The sequence below is a fragment of the Ranitomeya imitator genome, chromosome 7, assembly GCF_032444005.1.
Source record: "Ranitomeya imitator isolate aRanImi1 chromosome 7, aRanImi1.pri, whole genome shotgun sequence".
Lineage (NCBI taxonomy): Eukaryota > Metazoa > Chordata > Amphibia > Anura > Dendrobatidae > Ranitomeya > Ranitomeya imitator.
In genome coordinates this window covers 205,544,187-205,560,332 of record NC_091288.1, presented here as the reverse complement: position 1 = coordinate 205,560,332, position 16,146 = coordinate 205,544,187, and the positions used below count along the sequence as shown (strand labels likewise).

The 16,146-nt window shown below is 45.5% G+C and overlaps 1 protein-coding gene across 1 annotated transcript; it reads right to left on the bottom strand.

The window, feature by feature from the left end:
* Positions 1-570: 570 nt before the first annotated feature.
* PALB2 (partner and localizer of BRCA2) lies at positions 571-16,130 on the bottom strand. The gene is made up of 14 exons (XM_069734524.1): positions 16,086-16,130; positions 15,167-15,220; positions 12,629-12,688; positions 12,263-12,377; positions 10,107-11,543; positions 7,031-8,046; positions 6,875-6,955; positions 6,586-6,750; positions 6,415-6,500; positions 6,021-6,182; positions 5,438-5,554; positions 5,028-5,115; positions 3,253-3,401; positions 571-2,289 (listed from the first exon to the last, which is right to left on the bottom strand). The coding sequence occupies exons 1-14, from the start codon at positions 16,098-16,100 to the stop codon at positions 2,070-2,072; spliced, it is 3,765 nt and encodes a 1,254-aa protein (XP_069590625.1). The 5' UTR covers positions 16,101-16,130; the 3' UTR covers positions 571-2,069.
* Between the last annotated feature and the right edge of the window lie 16 nt (positions 16,131-16,146).

The following is a 16,146-nucleotide window of genomic DNA, read 5'->3' as shown; positions in this document are numbered from 1 at the left end:
CAGGGAGGGCTCAAATACAGGCAGGTGCAGGCAGATACGGCTGGTTTACAGGCTGGTATACAGGTGGACACGACAAGTGCAGGTACAGACAGTGGAAGATAAACTACAACAGGGGACCTGAGAACTAGCAAGCATGCAACTAACAAAGTGAAAACATTGTTCAGGCACCTCCCATCAGGTGGAGGTGCCTTAAATAATAAGTGTCTACCAGCCATTAACTGGGAAAACTTTAGGACAGCGTGCGCTATCCTTTTAAAAAGGACAGAACTTCAGGTAGCAAGAAGGAGGGAGAGCGCCCTAAGCACAGTGCCCGGGGATCTGCAGGCCTTGTGCAGACCCCAGGCAGCAGGAGGAGGATGTGCGGAATGGTGAGTGAGTGAGTCGGCGTCCCTGCAGAGGGGGAAGGGAAGCATGCAGGGACGCCGGCGCTACGTAATGTACCCTGAAGATTGTCTTTTAGGGCAATAAACATGCAACCTCAACACGTGCACTTATGGTACCTGTGCCAAGGTATATGAACAGATGCTGAGAGGGGATGTAGATTAGACACAGGCCCAGAACAGACTAATCCACTTTACATCCTTAATTTTATTATAAAAGAACAGTGTGTAGCACAACAGTAGAAAAAAAGCGACTTTTACACCAACATCCAAATATACATTTAAACTTTTTTTTTTTTTTTTACATACAATGTAAGTAAATGTGATGAAAATGCTTAGTGCTCTTTTAATAAAATGTTAACTTATCAGAGAATTGCTTGGAAAATGTGTGACACATTGCCATAACAGACTGTGATAAATTAAGAGGGGAGCAATAGGAAAATGTAAAGGGCATCTCCAGTGGGGCTCCTGGCGGTATCCCCCTCCACAGGTCCAGATCTGACAGTAGCAGAGGCAGTTGGCAGATTTGGGGCTATTACTGAAGAGGCAGAAGTAGAGCGCTGAAGCCTCTCCTGCAAAGAGCTCGTTACCCTGCAGGAATGGATGGCAGTGCACACGCCTGACAGCGGCTCCATTCGTTCTCTATGGGGCGGCCGTAAAAACTCCGAGCGCCGTACTAGGCAGCACCATAGGGAATGAATGGAGCAAAGGTCGTTCACGCAACCTGCCCACAATTTAATTGGGGATAAAAGTGCCCTGTTTTCCGAGAGCTGCGGATCTATAAGTTGGATACGTGATAAGTTATCATTACTGGATAACCCCTCTATTGTATTATCGGCATCTGCAGAACCAGAATACGTTGTTTAATGCCGATGTTTTTTGCCCATACAGTACCCCATGCCATAGATCACTGGCACGGAGCAGGGGCAGCAGTTCTGTGTGCCAGTCACTTATCAAGATCAATATCGGTCTCTTCCTCGTGACCAAAGAGAGTATTTAGACCTCCTTTACACGATTTAAAGGGAACCTGCCATGTTATACATGCCATCCAATCTGCATAAGCTGTGCATAATGACATAAAGATTTGTTGGAAAATAATGTGTTTTATTCATTTAATTCCCAGCTGTTTGCATAGGAGTCCAGTGGGCGGTCCTACTTGGTGCTTGACAGCTATAGGACCACCCATTGGACTCATACAGACAAACTGGGGATTTCAATAAATGAAGCTGAAAAATGTCTATCAATCTGTCCAGCTCATACTCTGTATCCTCATGTCAGCAGGCCAGATACTATTTTCAATGATGCAGGATCCCTTTAATAGACGGTGATTGTGCCCTAGATTCAACTAAGGATCAACAAGTCCTAAGAAAATTTCTTAAAGGGTAAGTCCAGTGTAGATGTTCTTATCCATCACAGATAACAGTGAATAGGTGACACTGGAGACGTCTCATCACTGCCTTCCATAATGAAATATAGGGCATCGGTCTACAACGTGTGGATCTCTAGCTGCTCTACAGCTCCCACCGGGCCAGAACATGATGGGGATTGTAGTTTTGTAACCAACAAAGGTTGTTTGCTGTAGAATGTCAAACCTGTCCAAAGGAAATCTGACAATGTTACCGAATGTAAAGGCCCCAGTGTAGCAGAAATCTCTGCGTAGTGCAAAAGGGGTCTGAGACGTGAAGCTTGTCATCCGCAGTCTGTGTGCTCATAAACGCAGACGCTTTTATCCTTTCGTCCGGCAAGTAGCCATGAAGACCCGTTACCCCATCGTACCAGGCACCAGGGTGTATCTCCGTCGGGAGGGAGCACAGCAGAGCAATGGCTTCTGGATAAATCCCAGAGTGCGATGCTTCCACAGGACAAGATGGCCGCTGCTCTTTGTTTCTTCACGTCACCTTCCAGGAACCTAAATCCGAAACAAAGGCAAGTTATTCAGGATTATATAATGTGAGGAAATAGAGACGGCTTCATGGAACAAGAGCAGCTTCAGAACGCAACTCTGTCTCTATCTGGAGGACCCATCCCGTCTCCAAATTACACAGCCGGTCCACTGATTTCACATGACAACCCCTTTAAAAGTCTTCCCACTTTAGTAATAGCAAGTTGCCATCACGTATGATCACAGGCTGCCCGACCTCTAAGACCCCCACTAATCCTGTACAATGGTGCTTATGGCCACCCCACTATGAGGGGAGCTGCAGATAACCCCCTTCGCTTGGTAGCTGGGAACAGAAAAATCCTTAAAGGGCTTGTCCAAGAAATTTCTTTTTTTACTATGGGCCTAAACACTGGTTGCAAATTACCTGCCTGTTGTACCTGACGCCGGCTCAGAGTTAGCAGCGACCACTCCTGCAATCTATACAGCCGCTTCCGCTGAAGTCACGTTGACAGAGCAGCGACCTCTCTTCAGCTCTGTTGATGGGGTGAGATTGCCAACATCATGCTGATTGACAGCCGGCTCCCCGCAGATAGGCAGTGGACTGTTAATCAGCAGTAACACCTCAACAGAGCAGAAGAGAAGCCGCTGCTCTGCGGACGTGACATCAGCGGAAGCGGCCGAATCGTGGCAGGAGCGATCGCTGACCACTCTGAGCAGAGATCGGAGTCGGGCACAACAGGCATGTAGGTAGCAACTATCAGCCTGTTCGTTCTTAAGCCTGGAGTAAAAAAAAAATTATAGTCTCAGATAACCCCTTTAAGACGTGCAGTACGGCGACTCCTTTACTCTCGGGATTTAGGGGGAGGCATCAGACCTCCACGATCAGGAAGCCGTAGAGACATGCCGCCACCTTCTGAGTTGGGCACATCCCTTTATGGAAGAAAAAAAAAAAAAAAGATTTACAATACACAGTGTGACAAGAATCTTTACCTACTACTGACTCGGTCTGGTAGCGTATAGGCCATTATGAGAGCGCTGGCGCCTCCACAGGGATTGGTGGCGAGGAGTTTGAAGACACAGCCCCCGTTGATCTCATGGGGTTTGTTGAGCGAGCTGCCAGCGACTAAAAATAACAACCCCTGGCAAGGAAATGAGGAAATAAACATGTTCAATAATAGAAAAACAAATATTCCATTTGGATGACTTTTTGCATCCTTACGTAAGCGTACGTCACAGTCAGGGTGTTGGCACATGGAGTAGGCTCAGGAACTGCGCCCGCTCCTTACCGGGCAGATGCCGCCTGCCTGTGGAAGCAGTGACCAGAGCAACCTCCAATTGCAGCTGTTTCACCAATTAAACGCCACAAGATTTTTTTCCCCAATTTCCAGTGCATTTTATGGTAAAGTGAATGTGGTCATTCAAAACTACAACATGTGCAAACAACAAGTCATCATAAGGGTGTGACATCCGTGTCGGTGTCTGCCCACTTTATTTGATGCCTTTATTGCGAGCAATGTCGATAACGCGGTGGTCCTGTGGTGCCATGCAGGATAGGAGCTTGGGAGTTAACTCCCAGTTTGTGCTGGTTCCACTTGCTGTTAGCCATGGGTGGGGCTGTTGGCTATTTAAGCTCCTGAATTTCTTTTCCTGCTGCGTTATAAGCTCTGCTTCACCAGGTTAACACGTAGGCCTGTATTCTGACTAGCCTTTGTTCTGATGTTTCTGTTTCTATTCCGGACCTCCTGGTTTTGACATGGCTTCCCATTGTTTATCCGCAGGGTCCACAGACCAGGTTACTAAGTCTGGTGCCCATGCGATGGAAAAATAAAAAAGCTATGGCTATTGGAAAAAGAGGAGGGAAAACCAAAATTACGCATTTTTCTTAATATGTAAATGAGCGGTTAAGAGCTATGCCCTGCCCATAGATCTTAACAGCTCATTTACATATGAAGAAAAATGTGGATTTCTACAGAAAAAAAAAAATTCGATCACAGATACCAAGGAATCACTTTATTCAGCTTCCTATGACCATATAGAAGGTCACAAGATCTAGTTATAGTGTTAAGTTTGTGACCTGAATTGATTTTGTAACACCCAGTTGCTCATTATCATTCATTAACCCACTTAATAACCAGCCAATTTTTTTTTACCTGTCCTTTATCTACAAGCCTTCATTTTTCTTTTTACGTGGGACAAATTTTAATATATTTTTTTTCAGAGTTTTAATAGTTGTCACTTTTTATTCTTTTTTACTTTTATTGCCGATGTCTTATATGTTTTTATTTTTTTACATAATTTGTCCAACAAGAGATCTTAAAAGATCTCTGGGAAGCATTTTTTTTCCAGTTACTTTTTACTCTCTGTAACTGGGACACCCAGAAGTGCCCCAGTTACAGGAGAAAACAGCCTTCTGCTGTGCCAGGCATCACTGGCAGAGCTGATCCCAGCAGCTTTCTATACCAGCAGAGACCTGGTGATCACCAGGTTCCTACGGAAGCACTGGCACCGTTGATGCTTCTGTTCACTGTATGGCGCTTAGTGAGCGCTATGTATATAGCGATCAACAGACAATACTGAGTTGTAATAAACACCGAGAAACTGGATCTGTTCCTGTTATAATGCAGAAGTTTTAACCCCGAATAATAGAGCATAATAAAAACTCAGGAGTAAGCGCTGTCATTTTTCCGTACTGAGTCGCAATCAGGTTAAAAGTGAATAAAACATGGTATACACAATAAAAAAACATAAAGGGACAGAGGTCTCACCGAGTCAGATGTTGCACTTATACAAGTGAGGCCAGAACAGAGGTGTCCTATGTAAAATGTGCCCAGGAGGTGCCCGCTCACTGAGTTCCTGCATCACACAATAAGGAAAGCATCACTATGAAGGCGCATTACATCAAACGTGCCAGTGTCACCTAATGCGGCAGTGGTCACACATGAGCATTACTGCACCCACTCACATGTGGGACACAGGACCCCCTGATAACCAGGACGATGGGGATCCTGGTAGTCAGATAATCACCGATCATACTGTCATTATCTACCCTAAGGAAAGGTGAACTATGTATTTGATGGGGAATAACCCATTCATTGACACCAAATTAACTGGTTTTCTAATTAATCAGACGCTGGATTAGTTGAATTTTACTATATTTTTTCAATACTTGTCTCACCAGAGAACTAGCTCGTTGTCCACGGTAGATCCCACCAGAGCGTCCCTCTCGCCGTCCACTTCTGAGAAGGCTACAACGCTGTCTTTAGGGGCCACTAGAGTATGGGAACCAGCCACACTATAAAACAAGGGAGTGTACGTTATCGTCCTGTAAACCCAAGCTTATCCAATCTGTACACTTTCATGTGGCTTGTTTGTTAAAGGGAACTTGCTCACCGATTCATGCACACAGCTTGAAAAACCAGCTAAGAATCATAGCCAGAAGTGAGACTAGTCTGGCTTATCCGAGCGCTGCTCCAGGTGATGGACAGGTCCCCTTCTGAACAAGAGACCTGTCAATCAACTGGTGGGAAGAAGATGTCAAGACGGGCGCCGGACCGGATATTACAACTATATCTTTCAGGAGTCTTGAAGAGTTTCAGAGAAAATTATATCTGGCTGCGATTATGTGACCTGGCTCTGATTCATGCTCCTCTGCAGTTTGGGTATAAGGAATCAAGTGATCACTTCTCCTTAATATCCCAAAATTAAGACTTCAGATGTAATTACTTCCAGATAAGTCAGGACTTTAGTAATCTCCTCACCTTCCATTTTCTGCCAGCTGCCACAGCTCCACCACCTGACTGCCTCCTTCTCCGCTGGTGGTGACCAAGCGGTGCCGGGATAGACCCTGAGCAGTCTTGGTGAGCCCATGTTTGACCAATTGTTTCTCCCAGGTAAGGAGCTCTGGATTTGAAGCCAGCACCCTGCGCAAAATATAAGAACTTATATGAAAAGATAATATATGTGGCATAGAACCGCACTGTGGTGAAGAAGTGAAATGTGCCATGGGCTAGGCACCACGCCGCTCTGGAAGAAACAGTAGAACATTTACAACATTGCCTGCCTTTAGTAGATGTTTTTAACAATCTCGTTACATATGGGTTTCATGGTTCTTTGGTTTTGACCCTTACCATGTTCCTCGGTTCTTTTACTTACCAGATGTCCATAATTTCCACATTTCCCAGAGCCACGCACACCAGGTTCTTCTCTTGGAACAATGGGAGAATTTGGATGACAGGTATCTACAATCAGGAGAAAGAAAATCACAAGACGCTATGAGCTACGACAAAGGTGCTCAGTGGTTGACGGGCGCTGTCATCCTCTCACCTCTGGAAAATTCCAGGTGTGAACGCATTTCCATTTGCAAACGTCATGAGGTCTCCAAAGACGGACAGAATATTCACTAGCCGATACAATGCAGAGATCAACGCATCCAGGGAAATCCCACCAAAGAGAACACAGGTCTACGAGAGGCCCTCCATCGCACGCATCCTGCAAACAGAAATGATCATCCATCATCTACCTCTTACCTATATAGCTATCTTTAATCTGTACGTCTGTCAGACAGATATAACATAGGTAAGACAAATATGCTCCAAGCTGGACATGTTCTGACCTTAATTTCGGACAAAAGACGTAGACGGTCGCCTCCCAACATTCCCTCCCCGTCACGTTGATCCAATCTGTTCGCATTTTCCTGGAAAGAAGAACTTGTCTTATTATGGGGCAGCGTCTACCATGTATCCATCAATGTGTCGTCAACAGAACTTACTTCACACTCTTGAAGACGGGTTTTCTTCTCCGCCCGGCCCCCCGATGGAGGTAATGATAAATTACTGAACTTATGGGCAGCGTTGTCGTTCTGTGCCACCAATTCATCCGCATTATTAAATGGCACGCTTTCCTCTGGAGGGAACGCTCTTGTTCTTGGTGATGTCTGCTCCTCACAAAGAGCAGGAGACGAAAAAGCAGCTGGGGTGAAACCTAACATTGGCAGGCCGGGGGTGCATCCTGAAAATACGCACTCCGTGTGAGTATCTGCAGGGACAGAACACATGGACGACGACAGGACGACGTTACAAGTCGCTTTTTTAGCAGGACTAGGGACACGGAGCGATGGCTTGGTCTCTGAGCGGGAGTTCACATCTACAGCAGGCTCCATTTTTGTGCCAGAGACGACAACACCTTGCACTGGAGTGGCAGCCTCTAAGGATAGAAAAGGAGCCTGTAAAGCGCAGGTGTCTGCGCCTGTACTAGAATAAGTGGGTTCCCAAACTGCAGTATGTCGGGGGGCATCATAAAAGACCTGCTCGAGGGAATGGGTGACCGGAGAACCAGGTGTGAAGGTCTCATCAGTCTCTTTTGAGAGCAAGCATTGGACAACCTCTGGTTCCTCCCTAGAGATGAAAGTCTGAGATGCCGTCCGGCCATGCTGAGCTTCATTGTCTTGTAACGTGGTTTGGTTGCTGTCAAGAAATGAATCACCGTTTACTTTGCTGAGTGCTGCCAGTTTTGGAGATGCAGATGTGCAGACCCCAGCTAATCCATGTAGCAGTGCCGAGTTGTCACATGCGGGCATTGTCGAATTGTCGATGCTATCGGCCAGTTTATAGTATTTCTTCTGTTTACTTGGCTCAGTGACAAAGCGCTCCAGGAGACTAATGGATTGCAGCTTTTTGAGTTTCAGGAGTCCGAAATCTTCATCTGGCAAATGGAAATCTGTGATGTCTGAATGGTGCAAGAGATGGAGCAGACTAGGCCTGCTGCCGAACAGACAAAAGGGCGAAACTTCGGAGAAAAGAAGAGAAAAGCCATTATCAGAAGACAGGATGCAGAGGTAAAAATATCAACACCTTCCTAGGTCACCTCATAACACGTAGATCATTTTGTAATTACAGATCCTAACTTATATCTTGTAACCCTACCCCAGAGCTGCACTCACTGTGTACACACATTACAACTGATCCTGTACTGATCCTGAATTACATCTTGTATTATGCTCCAGAGCTGCAATCACTATTTTGCTGGTACAGACACTGTGTACATACATTACATTACTGATCCTGAATTACATCTTGTATTATGCTCCAGAGCTGCACTCACTATTCTGCTGGTGCAGTCACTGTGTACAGTACATACATTACATTACTGATCCTGAGTTACATCCTGTATTATACTCCAGAGCTGCACTCACTATTCTGCTGGTGCAGTCACTGTGTACATACATTACTGATCCTGAGTTACATCCTGTATTATACCCCAGAGCTGCACTCACTATTCTGCTGGTGTAGTCACTGTGTACATACATTACATTACTGATCCTGAGTTACATCCTGTATTATACCCCAGAGCTGCACTCACTATTCTGCTGGTGCAGTCACTGTGTACATACATTACATTACTGATCCTGAGTTACATCCTGTATTATACCCCAGAGCTGCACTCACTATTCTGCTGGTGCAGTCACTGTGTACATACATTACATTACTGATCCTGAGTTACACCCTGTATTATACCCCAGAGCTGCACTCACTATTCTGCTGGTGCAGCCACTGTGTACATATATTACATTACTGATCCTGAGTTACATCCTGTATTATACTCCAGAGCTGCACTCACTATTCTGCTGGTGCAGTCACTGTGTACATACATTACATTACTGATCCTGAGTTACATCCTGTATTATACTCCAGAGCTGCACTCACTATTCTGCTGGTGCAGTCACTGTGTACATACATTACATTACTGATCCTAAGTTACATCCTGTATTATACTCCAGAGCTGCACTCACTATTCTGCTGGTGCAGTCACTGTGTACATACATTACTGATCCTGAGTTACATCCTGTATTATACTCCAGAGCTGCACTCACTATTCTGCTGGTGCAGTCACTGTGTACATACATTACATTACTGATCCTGAGTTACATCCTGTATTATACCCCAGAGCTGCACTCACTATTCTGCTGGTGCAGTCACTGTGTACATACATTACATTACTGATCCTAAGTTACATCCTGTATTATACTCCAGAGCTGCACTCACTATTCTGCTGGTGCAGTCACTGTGTACATACATTACTGATCCTGAGTTACATCCTGTATTATACTCCAGAGCTGCACTCACTATTCTGCTGGTGCAGTCACTGTGTACATACATTACATTACTGATCCTGAGTTACATCCTGTATTATACTCCAGAGCTGCACTCACTATTCTGCTGGTGCAGTCACTGTGTACATACATTACATTACTGATCCTAAGTTACATCCTGTATTATACTCCAGAGCTGCACTCACTATTCTGCTGGTGCAGTCACTGTGTACATACATTACTGATCCTGAGTTACATCCTGTATTATACTCCAGAGCTGCACTCACTATTCTGCTGGTGCAGTCACTGTGTACATACATTACATTACTGATCCTGAGTTACATCCTGTATTATACCCCAGAGCTGCACTCACTATTCTGCTGGTGCAGTCACTGTGTACATACATTACATTACTGATCCTAAGTTACATCCTGTATTATACTCCAGAGCTGCACTCACTATTCTGCTGGTGCAGTCACTGTGTACATACATTACTGATCCTGAGTTACATCCTGTATTATACTCCAGAGCTGCACTCACTATTCTGCTGGTGCAGTCACTGTGTACATACATTACATTACTGATCCTGAGTTACATCCTGTATTATACTCCAGAGCTGCACTCACTATTCTGCTGGTGCAGTCACTGTGTACATACATTACTGATCCTGAGTTACATCCTGTATTATACCCCAGAGCTGCACTCACTATTCAGCAGATCACATCCCCTTTATCCCCAGCCATTATTCTTTTTTTACCTGTCTCACGTGTTTTCGCAGTGGTCCTGAGATTATACACTCGTCTCTGAACTCCTATGCAGGGAGTTACATCATGCACCCTGTAGTTGTCGCCATCCTGTGTTATGGACGCCTCCCTGCCTTCGGTCACTGTATCCGCTTTCGTTACGCCTTCCTCCATCTTTGGATTATCTGCACACGTCTCCCAGCTCACTTCTTTCTCTTTTACACCTTTGGTCCCATCACTTTGAGGGTTTTTGTCAGAACTAGATTCCAGCTGCGGGGATATGCGATTAGAAGCAGAAGAGACAGACGCAGGACAGGATTTCCTACCTCGCCTGGACCTTCCGGAGCTTGTAGGGGTGCCAGTGACCTGCAGCGATGGAGTAGAGGAGGTGCTGGCCCGACGTGCTCTACCTCTTGTCCCCTTCCTGGCCGTGCCCCCCAGTTGGCTATTGATAACGGCTTCTAGGTCCACCTTTCTTTGGCAGCTGGTCATACGCCGGGTCGTCCTAACATAATATTCCACTGGGAATAAAAGCCCTTCCACCAACGTGCACGAATCAAGTGGGCTACGCTTTTCCTCCACCGGAGGGGACTCTCCTAGGTGGTTAAGTGCTGTCGTCGAGTGGTTGTTGGCACAGGGGGGAGATGAAGACGGGGTCTCCACCACCGGTGTTAGGGCAGAGATATCACAGGTAGCATCTAATATGGGTTCCTGACACGTTCCTCCACCAGTCTGCTGGGTCTTATCTGTATCGCTGGGTGCTGGGTCCTTACCTGTTTGGTTATTGCTACTTCTGCTACTATCTGGAGAATGGCTTGTGGTTCCTTCCTGTCCTGTATCTAGTGCATCCTTCTCCTCGGGATAGAAATCTTCTATATTCTCCGAAAAAGATTTTATATTAGTAGTAAAATCCTCCGTAAGGCACTTCTTAAACACAGGTGAGGCCGGAGCAATTGTGTCCTCCACGATAACACGCTGCTGTACAAAGCCACTCACATCAAGGTCATTCTTACACTCGCGAGACGCTTGGACACGTCTTGACATAGAATTAAAATTGGTTGTGTTTATCTGTAAGGGTCCATCTTCATTAAGGCACAGTGCGGAGCCCCTTGTGCTCCCGGCATCTTTATGACTATACCGTCCTTCTGGGCTAGTGGTGGCCACGGGCTCTGTGCACACCCGCCTTGCAGATTTGTTTAATCTCAGCCGACTCCTTTTGCCATGGTTTGGATTGGACGATCCGCCCGCCTCCGTCTTGCTTGCTGCGCTTGGCTCTTGACCGCTACTTTCGTTTCCAGAACAGGACGAGGACGTCTTGTCTCCCTGGAGGATTACTGGATCCAACTTGAAGCTGACGGACGGCTTCCTCTTCTTCTCTACCAACGGAGGGTTAACGTTTTGTGCAGATTCGGTGACTTTTCTAGTAACGTTACTGACGTCAGTGTGTGGACCTAAAAAAACGACAGATTCTGTCTGCTCATCGGAAAAAAAAATAGCAATGTAGGAAAAAGTTACAAAAACTTTCTAATTTTTTTTTTAAGTTTTTGCAACTTTTCATAATTCTCAAGATCTCTTTTGTTGTCAGTGACAGGAAAAATTCATAATTTACTTTCGGAGGCAGGAAACCGGTCCTAGTTCTACTTTTGCAGCTGAAGGTTCGGTACAATGTACCGCGAAAGATAAGAGCTAAGTCACTGCTGTCAAAGACAAGACAGCTCAGATGAATGGCGGCCGAACATGGCATGGTGGTATGTCGACTCTTCCCTAATACTTAACGCCAGGAGGATAGAAAGAGAGTTCGGACATACTGGATGGACACCGGGGTAAGCTGCAACCAGACATGTCAGGCAGGAGCCATGAATATGGAGCATGTGCACACTCGGCTGAGCTGGGCATGCATGTGTATTATGATTATCCGGGAGGATTTATTAGACTAATGGACCCGGACATGGTGAAATGCTACTCTCCTCATACAGTACATGTAATAGGGTAACTAGCAAATGCCGAAATTTAAAAAGGAGTCTCCTTAACAGATTCATTTTAACTCAGAGATGATTTTGCTTGGACCGATACACTGCACCGACCTCCCAGAAGTGTAAATAGCATTAGGTCAGAATGGACTCCTGTTTTCAGACTGTCACAATCCACCTAATATGTACAGATCACTAACCTGAGAATACAGACACACTGTCTTGTTTGATGGACAGTTCCTGACTTAACAACCGGTTTTGCTCCTCTATCGTCTTCTTGATGTGCGTCTTCACCCTCTCGGCTGTCTGGGATCTCTAGAAAGGCATAAAAACAAAAAGCTCAGCGTTCCTGTGGCGGCTTATCTCTTCGAGACAAGGACTGTCAGCTCGAAATCAGACATGTCGGATCCTTCAGTCCCCCAACATCATCTATCGGGGGGACAATCTGGAGGCATCCATACACATTACACTGTAATCTGAACCCTTTGATATTGGCAGGTTCGACCCACCAATGTATGGGCACAAGCCTACAAACGGGCCCATATCATCGACAGCCTAATGATTACCTGCAAACGATGAAAGGTCTTCTTGTATTCTTTCTTCAGCAACGCGAGTCTTTCTTTCAGCTGGAGAAAAAAAAAATGGGGTTGTAATTTTTCAGGGTATCCAGAGGCAATTTAATGGGGGCAGACACGTTCGCTGTCTTATCGATGTGGGCATGAATATTTCGTTTTATAACGATGTGTCAATGACAGAGAACTGCTGTGTAAAAGCTCATGTTAAAATCGCATTGCATACGGAGAACATTGGTGCGACTCTCGGCTGTCAAAATCGGACCGATTTTTTATATGCTGAGTGTGACTCCGGCCTAAATCTAACCCAGACGCAATTGAAAAAATCTGCAACAAAAATTGGCAATCATCACTATCAATGCTGTGAATTTTCACAAATGTCAGCCTTTGCAATGCGTTCGACAGCTGCAACATATGCAAGGATTCCCTGCCTCTTAGGCTGTCTGTGCATGTGTTGCGACGAGCAGCCACGAGACATGCAGGATTGGGGACTAGAACATATTTTTTGAGTACGCCGAAGACACTCGATTAGCATCCGAGCATGCTCAGATAACACCTTATCTCAACACGTTCGCTCATCACTACTAAACATTAAACAACCTGATGGAATGAATTATCAGAACAATATGATGTTATTGCATTAATGGCAAACATTTGTATGTTACCAGAACATGTGCATGCAATATATATTATTTGCATCATGTTTCTGATTGGTTGATTTTGGTTTTAAATAGTTCATAACACTGCATTGGTATTTTCTCTATGATTAAAGGGAAGGTACCGCGTTTGTAGATCATTAATAAATCAATGTAATGTAGCATAACATGCTGTTATAACCAAGTTTTGATTGCATTTGAAACATATTTTGTGTGTTATAGGAGTTTAAAGAAGGCCTGGCTGACATCTTGCTTTCACAGTAGCAGCACAACACTATCAGTGTCATAATAGGGACCCCATGGTCTTATGAGATAACAGATGGACTCTGACCCTATCTATTGTAATAGAACTGTAACTGCTGTGAACTGGGCACGCCTCTGTAGGCCGCACAATTCACAGTAGTGGGAGTGTTCTGCTGCCATATTCATGGAGCCCTCGGATCTGCTAACAGAAGCAGTACAGAACAGATCCTAGATTGATGGCTGACGGGAGTAAAATGCAGATGAAAAGTACGGGCAGAATAGCAGAGACATCACATCAAGGAGGAACAGTGAACCATTAGAATTATTGGAACAGGAGTGGTCAGCTGCTTGGCAGGAGTTGTGATTCATACTATAAGATAAGGAGCTGCTGGTCTGCAGTGAATGGCCAGGCATTGTGGAAGGGGGTGAGAGAATCATGTCATCTGGGTGAGAGAGACTGATGGGAGAGAAAGACAGTAACTGCTGGTGATAGCAGATCACAGGGCAGTCACCCACAAAATGGCGCTGCCCTGTGATGCTACTCTTCATTCTGCCCCAGGAATACTAGACCACCGAAAAAGGGAGGGAAATGGTGATGTCAGCAGTTACTGCCCCAATTTTGCTGCTAAGGCTGGGATCACACATTTCGCGAGATACGGCCGAGTCTCGCAGGTTAAATCCCTCCTCTGGCGCCGGCACTCCGGAGCGGAGCGTGCAGCCGCACAGCAATACATGGAGCTGCACGCTCCGCTCCCAAGTGCCGGCGCCAGAGGAGGGATTTCACCTGCGAGACTCGGCCGTATCTCGCGAAATGTGTGATCCCGGCCTAACAGTAAAGCTGGTCATTCTTACTATAGCTGCTTGAGGTCTAAAACGGAAAATGCTCCCCCTAGTTGTAAATATATATTTTTGTAAGAAAATATATATTTTTCATAGAAATGTTTGCAAACATTGCATTAATACATTTTATTTACTATTTTAAGCTTAATTTCACAAAAAAAAAAAAAACTACAAGAAAACTGGTGGCACCTTCCCTTTAAGGGGGTTTTCACATCGCATTCTGCATCCCCGTTGGGGCATACGTCCGAAATCCCTCGCAAAACGGGGTCTGGATGCATGCGCAGACAGTGCCATAGACTGTAATGGTGATGGCAGAATGAACGTGCTCTCTGATGTGCACGCCTTCAGTAGGCAGACACTGAGACACAGTCTGCTACATCGTAATGGCTGCCTACACTCTTGAAAATGATGCACGGCACGTCGGCGCATGCATCCGGACCGGTTTTGCGGAGGATTTCGGACATATGCCTTGATGGGGATGCAGAACGCAATGTGAAAGTCAGCAGCGCTGGAAACGCGTCAGAGATGCACATACGAGCCATCAGAACAGTTTTTATTGGATCTGAAATAACAGATGTCAGTTTTGTAAGTCTATGTTCCTGGTGTTTTTATCAAGAATTTTGTTGTTTGTTCCTGCTGGGCCACAGGTTTTTTGCGGGTCCCACATGTGATGTGAAGCTACATTATATTCAATGGTGGTAAGTTCAATTTTTTTTCATTCTTTTTGCGATGCATAGTGGGAAGTAAACAACAGAAACTCGGTGCATGTGACTGTGCCCTAAGGGTCCAGTACCTTCGTCTTCTCCTCTAAGGTCAGATATCTCTCCGGCATGTTTTCCATTTCTTGCTATAAAAATTAAAAAAAAGAAGAAACATCAGAAACACGACATATAATACAAAGCTGCGTATTCTCCCCAATTGTCAGGGGACCCAAGCAAATGAATAGCAAAAGCAGCGCATGCACAGACGCCTCTCTCTTCTCAGCGGGGGGGTAAAACGGACGCACTCCTGAGACCGACGCAGGTCCTGACAGTGGGGGTTTATGGATGAGACCGGTATACGTCCATACGGGGCTACTCCCATCCTCACAGATAGATATTGTCGGACAGCCCCTGTAACTAGAAGCAATTTGGGAATTTGCTGACTATTAATATTTACTACCGTTCCTGAGAAATTAACACTTTTCTTTTGTTTACAGCTCGTTGCCTTGGAGACTGACCACCGCTGCCGTCCATCACGGCCCTGGTGACATCCTACGGCCCAGGATACCTGTCAGCATTCGGGATCTACCTACTACGGGGACGAAAGAGGATTTAAAGGAATTCACCAAAATCGATTCTTTAAAATCCCCAAACTCGTAACTTTATTTTAAAAAAAAATAACACTGGCGTCATTAGAATACCATCCGGGGAAACAACATGGCTGTCGTATAATTTGTGATCACGTGACTACTTTGCCCAACGGAGCGACGTCTAGGTCACCTGATCACCGAACGTGTCGTCCCATTGGCTGACAGCTATGGCGGTCACATGACACGAACGATTAGCAATATATATTTTTAAAAAAGCAGCTTTAAGGAAAATGTCAGCGTTTCCTCAGAAAACCCCTTTAAGGCTTCCTAAGCGTAATACTAGCAGCGCTATATGCAATGCGCGGTATAACTCCAGCATAGACGCGGGTCAGGGGCTATTTCCACCCCCCCATGTACGTACACAGGCGGCCGCCATTGCTGCTCTCCGGCCACCGTCACTTCCGGCGTCCTCCTCAGGTCAC